This window comes from Gekko japonicus, unplaced genomic scaffold (genome assembly GCF_001447785.1).
Source record: "Gekko japonicus isolate JY-2015 unplaced genomic scaffold, Gekko_japonicus_V1.1 scaffold1389, whole genome shotgun sequence".
Taxonomy (NCBI): domain Eukaryota; kingdom Metazoa; phylum Chordata; class Lepidosauria; order Squamata; family Gekkonidae; genus Gekko; species Gekko japonicus.
In genome coordinates, this window is record NW_015176492.1 from 238036 (window position 1) to 244188 (window position 6153).

The following is a 6153-nucleotide window of genomic DNA, read 5'->3' on the forward strand; positions in this document are numbered from 1 at the left end:
GAGATTGGATTTATACCCCGCCCTTCACTACCCAAAGGTGTCTCAGAGCGGCTTACAAACTCCTTTCCCTTTCCCTCCCCACAACGGACACCCTGTGAGGTAGAAGAAGAAGAGGAGATTGGATTTATACCCCGCCCTTCACTACCCAAAGGTGTCTCAGAGCGGCTTACAAACTCCTTTCCCTTCCCCTCCCCACAACAGACACCCTGTGAGGTCGGTGGGGCTGAGAGAGCTCTTGACAGAAACGGCTCTTTTTTCAAGAACAGCTCTTATCAGAACTATGGCTTGCCCAAGGTCATCCAGCCAGGTGCAAGTGGAGGAGTGGGGAATCAAACCCGGTTCTCCCAGATTAGAGTCCGCGCACTTAACCACGACACTCAAACTGGCTCTTTCATCCAAGTACTTTCCAGAGTGGACCCTACTTCACTTCCAAGATCTGACGAGACTGGGCTTGCCTGAGTTATCCAGGTCAGGGCCTAGATGACCCTGCAGGTCCCTTCCAACTCTGTGATTCTAAGACAGGAGGCGGTATTCAGCTACCGGAACAGATGGCGCAAAAGGCCCCAGGAGAGCCCCGGCCTCCCCTCCCCTCCCCCGGGCACCTACTTCACATTCTCCTTTGCTCTTTGGTCCGATTGTCCCCCGGACTCGCTCCGAGAGGGGAAGATGCTGGATGAAGGTGAAGCCCGGCGGGACGGGGAAGAAGGGATCCTCCCTCTGGCCAAAGTTGAACTCGATGGAGCAGTTCTTCACCAAGACGTGCGGAAAGAGGGCGTTGCCGCCCAGGGCCTCTTTCCGCACCCGGTATGCCATCCCCAGCCACTTCCCGTTCTTCATGAAGGATATTTCGACGTCGTCGCCACACTCAAAGTCCTAAAGGCAGGGGAGAAGTCAGCAGCTGGAGGTAAGGAAGGTCAGACAACAGAATGACAGCGGCTGCGGGAATTGGCGTCTGTAGCTGAAGAAGTCTCCATGCACACAAAAGCTTATGCCCAGAATTAAACTTCGTTGGTCTTAAAGGGGCCACTGGACTCAGTCTTCGTTCTATTGCCTCCGTCGCAGAGATATTAAAGAACCCACCATCACGCCAACCACACCGGCCTCTAGACTTCCTAACAGGCAGTCTTCAGAATTCCTCACATTTGAGAATCAGCAGGCAGCCTTTCAGAATTCCACACATCTGAGAATCCCACCTCCTAACAGGCAGCCTTTCAGAATTCCACACATCTGAGAATCCCACCTCCTAACAGGCAGCCTTTCAGAATTCCACACATCTGAGAATCCCACCTCCTAACAGGCAGCCTTTTCGAATTCCACACATCTGAGAATCCCACCTCCTAACAGGCAGCCTTTTAGAATTCCACACATCTGAGAATCCCAACGCTCAGCAGGAGAGAACAAACTGTAGCTTCCAAAATCAGCCCCAGTAGGCTTACCACGAGGCAGGTAATGACATCGTTCTCAGTGAAGGTTTCGCCGTAGTTTTCAAACTTGGAGTTGGTGGATTTCTTCCCGGTGCCTCCGTAGCCGTAGGAGTACAGCTCCTCACCTAAGTGGACAAAAAAAAGGTGTCGGAGACTCTGATGTGGCATTGTGTAGATGACAGAAATGGCTGCCACTATTCAGAGTCCGTGTGCGTGTGTGTGTGTGTATTTTAATGGGAAATTATTTAAAGCGTTAGCCTCTGCACAGTTTGGTGCAGTGGTTAGGAGCACGGACTCTAATCTGGGAGAACCGGATTTGAATCCCCACTCCTCCACATGCAGCTGCTGGTGTGACCTTGGGTCAGTCACAAGTTCTCTCAGAGCTGTCCTCTCAATGGCAGTCCTCGAAAGAGCTCTCTCAGCTCCACCTCCCTCACAGGGTGTCTGTTGTGAGGAGGGGAAGGGAAAGGAGTTTGTAAGCCGCTCTGAGACACCTTTGGGTAGTGAAGGGCGGGGTATAAATCCAATCTCCTCTTCTTCCATATGGAGCTCAAGGCGGCTTACAACATAGATAAAACGCATAAAACAAAAAAACCAAAAGAAAAAACCCCAACACCCCAGTTTAGGGCTGCTAATAAATTAATCAGAAGAGGTCCTAAATAAAACTGTCTTCAGCTGCCTCCTAAAGACTGAAAGTGTGGAGGCCAGGCACGCCTCCCTAGGAAATGTGTCCCTGCCTCCTAAAGACTGAAAGTGTGGAGGTCTTTCCTAGGGAATGTGTTCCACAATTGTGGGGCTGTCACTGAAAAGGCCCTCTCTCACGTACCCACCGAGTGAGCTTCTTTGACTGACAGGACAGCCAGGAGGGTCTCTCTCTGTGATTTTACTTCCCAGGTAGAAGAAGAGGAGATTGGGTTTATACCCCGCCCTTCACGACCCAAAGGTGTCTCAGAGCGGCTTACAAACTCCTTTCCCTTCCCCTCCCCACAACAGACACCCTGTGAGGTCGGTGGGGCTGAGAGAGCTCTGACACAAACTGCTCTTTCAGGAACAGCTGTGCCAGAGCTTGTGACTGACTCAAGGTCACATCAGCAGGTGCAAGTGAAGGAGTGGGGAATCAAACCCGGTTCTCCCAGATTAGAGTCCGCACACTTAACCACTACACCAAAGTGGCTCTCTACACCAAACTGGCTCTCCATAACATAAAGGAACATAAAGGAGAGGATGGTCCTTCAGATACAATCTCCTTTCCCTTCCCCTCCCCACAACAGATGCCCTGTGAGGTCGGTGGGGCTGAGAGAGCTCTGACACAAACTGCTCTTTCAGGAACAGCTGTGCCAGAGCTTGTGACTGACTCAAGGTCACATCAGCAGGTGCAAGTGAAGGAGTGGGGAATCAAACCCGGTTCTCCCAGATTAGAGTCCGCACACTTAACCACTACACCAAACTGGCTCTCTTTAGCTTAATGATGGAGCCCCAATACATATAAGGGAAGTGGTACCCAAGAATAAAAACAGGCGCACAGCCTCCGCCTTGCCCCCCATCCTGCGTCTTACCTAACTGAGTGCTGCAGGAATCCAGGGACCAACCGATCCGCACGACGTGAGGATCGGGTTCAGTGGAAGGAAGGTGCTTGACGGCGATCTCCTCGTTTATCTGGGGGTGAAAAGGGCAGACATTGAGAGCGGCTGTGAAATCAAAGTCATTTCCAATGACAAGAAGGGATTTTTTAAGAGGTTCAAGAAGGCAAAAGATGTCTCAGAGCACCTTTAGCAACTGGCAAAGGTGGCATTTAAGGCAATGTTCCAAGTTCTAGGAAGACGGGTGATGCAGACTAACAGACCTTTCAGGAAAGCCCCAGACGGGAAGTTGTTTCAGTAAGAGGTCTGTGAGCGTGTACAGTGAGGTCTGAACACCAACCAAGTAGTGTCAACACTGTACTACTCAACTTGGCACTGAAGCAATTCCAGCTAACAGAATGGCAAAACAAAGAGTCTCTGTACATTAAGTGCTGTAAAGTCATTAGTGACCGATGGCCGCCCTAAGAATTAATGACTTCCAAACCACCCTATCGTTAACGGCCTTGCCCGGGTCTTGCAAACTGAGGCCTGTCAGGCTTCCTTGGTGAAGTCAAACTCTGGTAGCACCTTAAAGACTAACAGAATTTGTTTGCAGAGTATGAGCTTGCGTGAGCCACTGCTCACTTCTTCAGATAAGGTCCCTAAAGAAGTGAGCGGTGACCAGTGTTCCCTCTAAGCTGAGTTAGTGTGAGCTAGGCTCACAGTTTTTTAGCCTCCGGCTCACACATTTTTGCCTTCGCTCAGGAAGGAGGGCTCCAGAGCAAACTCATTTATGCAGTAGCCAAATTGCTCGCTCACGACTTTAATGCCAGTAGCTCGCAGAGTAGAATTTTTGCTCACAAGACTCCACAGCTTAGAGGGAACATTGGCAGTGACTCACAAAAGCTCCTCCCCTGCCACAAGTTTTGTTAGTCTTCAAGGCACTCCTGGACTCTCGCTCTTTTCCGCTGCTGAAGACAGACTACCCATGGCTACCCATCTTGATCTGTCTTGATGGAGCCGATCCACCCCCTGTTGGGTCTTCCTCTTTTCCCGCTGCCTTCAACTTCTCCTAGCGTGACTGTCCTTTCCAGCGAATCCTGCTTAGCCTGTTTAATCATTTTAGCGTCTAGAGAAGAGTCCAGGCTCGATTCGATCGAGAACCCACTGATTGGTCTTTCTGGCGGTCCGTGGTATCTGTAAAACTCTCCTCCAACACCACAGTGCAAACAAACAAACAAAAAATTGTATAAATATTTGTGTGAGATTAACATGCCCAAAAGGAGCTGCGGTGGCTCAAGTGCTTAAGACGCTGAACTGCAGGCTGTGGAAGGTCAGAAGTTCAGCAGTTCGAGACCCGGGTGCCGCAAGACGGAGTGAGCTCCTGTCTCTAGTTCCAGCTCCTCCCAACCTAGCAGTTCGAAAGCAAGAAATTGCAAGTAGATAAATAGGTACCACTTCAGTGGGAAGGTTACAGCGTTCCGTGCGCCTTGGTGTTTATTCATGCCGGCCACATGACCACGGAAACGTCTTCGGACAGTGCTGGCTCTTCGGCTTGGAAACGGAGATAAGCACCGCAACCCTAGAGTCGGGTTTGACTGGCTTTCAAGCAAGGGAACCTTTACCTTTACTTTACCTAACATGCACAAAACTGAAGCGAGGAGGAGCCCCCAAACTGAGGAGCCCCCCCCCTGTCTTCACTGCCAACATCCTGGCTGTCTGGAAACAACCCGCCTCAGACTGCCGCCCGCCACAGCCCTCGAGTCGAGGAGCACGTTCCCTTACCTTCATCTCGAAACAGATCCTCCCTCGCCATACCCCGTACGTGGCTCTTGCTCCTGACCAGAGATAAGCAAACCCTTCTATAGTCAGAGGGTAGCCGCTGTATCGGTCCCGGCCAACTTTGAAATGCAGATCACAATTATCTGGGGGGGGGGGAACAAAGAAAGGGTTGAAAAAGTCAGAGAGGGTTTGTGGCAGAGATACCCACAACCCAAGGTACCGCAATGACCACAGCTCTGAAACCAATGCACCTGCACTGATTCTCATCCTGCCTTTCTCCCTACAGTTGGGACTCAAAGCACCCCTTCTCTGCTTTTCTAACAACAACCCTCTGAGGTAGGCCAGGCCAAGAAGTTGTGATGGGCCCAAAAGTTCACCCAGCGAGCTTACGTGGCGGAAGAGAGGATTCAAACCAGGGTTGCCTAGGGGTCCTACTCCAGCAATTGATCCAGTACACCACACTGGCTGGATGGCCCAACCCCGTCTGCTGGATCTTTTGGGGTGACGGTTTAGACCCAGGCCTTTCTAAACGCACCTGAGATGAAGCGGCCCTGCTAAGGCTCACAAACTTGGACCCGTCTCTCTCCCAGTCTGGGCGTGGATAAAACCAGTGAGGAAGCCAAGACCCTTCAGAAAAAGCTGTACCAGCTGCTTGGCCCCTGTAAGCTCTCACGGACCAGAAGGTTCGGGGAAGGCAACGGGTGCAGGTAAGGAGAACTCACAGGAGTTTGTCGTGGCACGCCCGATCTCATCAGATCTCGGAAGCTACGCAGGGCTGACCCTGGCAAGTATTTGGATGGGAGGCCTCCTTGGAATACCAGCAGGCAGGAGGCGGGGGCAGGCTATTGAGCCACTTCTCTGAATGTTTTCCATGCCCCAGTAGGAGTCACCAGAGTTTGCCATCAATGTTCCCTCTAAGCTGTTGGTTCTTATGAGCAAAAATTCTACTTGGTGAGCTACTAGCATTAAAGTTATGAGCAAGCGTTTTGGCTCTTGCATAAATTAGTTTGCTCTGGAGCCATCCTTCCTGAGCTAAGACAAAAACGTGTGAGATGGAGGCTAAAAAACTGTGAGCTAGCTCACACTAACTCAGCTTAGAGGGAACACTGGTTGCCATGACTTCCGGGCACAGGCACACAAACACATGCAAAAATCTCCCCTAAGGATCCTTGCTGGGCGACAGCCCCACCTGACTCCGCCCACTTTCTAAAAACACTTGGTGGGTACTAGGAAAAGGGACTGGTGGTCGCCACGTTGGGGGGACCCATGACTTAAATGACCTAAAATGGGCTCCCCTCCTTCCTTCGGCTATCCAATGGGGCAAAAGGGACTTTGGCTTGAAAATGCAGAGAGCCAGGTCTGGAACTGCCGGCGGGCTAGGCGTCCTC

General features: G+C 51.3%; 1 protein-coding gene across 1 annotated transcript in view; it reads right to left on the reverse strand.

Annotated features, from left to right (window-relative positions):
* The window catches only part of HNRNPUL1 (heterogeneous nuclear ribonucleoprotein U-like 1), a 34616-nt gene that overhangs the window by 19001 nt on the left and 9462 nt on the right, over positions 1–6153 (reverse strand). Inside the window, exons 5-8 of the mRNA XM_015427251.1 lie at positions 4769–4908; positions 2981–3080; positions 1437–1549; positions 607–873 (exon numbers count right to left, since the gene is read on the reverse strand). Coding sequence (XP_015282737.1) covers positions 607–873; positions 1437–1549; positions 2981–3080; positions 4769–4908 — 620 coding nt within the window. The remainder of the gene's footprint in view (positions 1–606; positions 874–1436; positions 1550–2980; positions 3081–4768; positions 4909–6153) is intronic.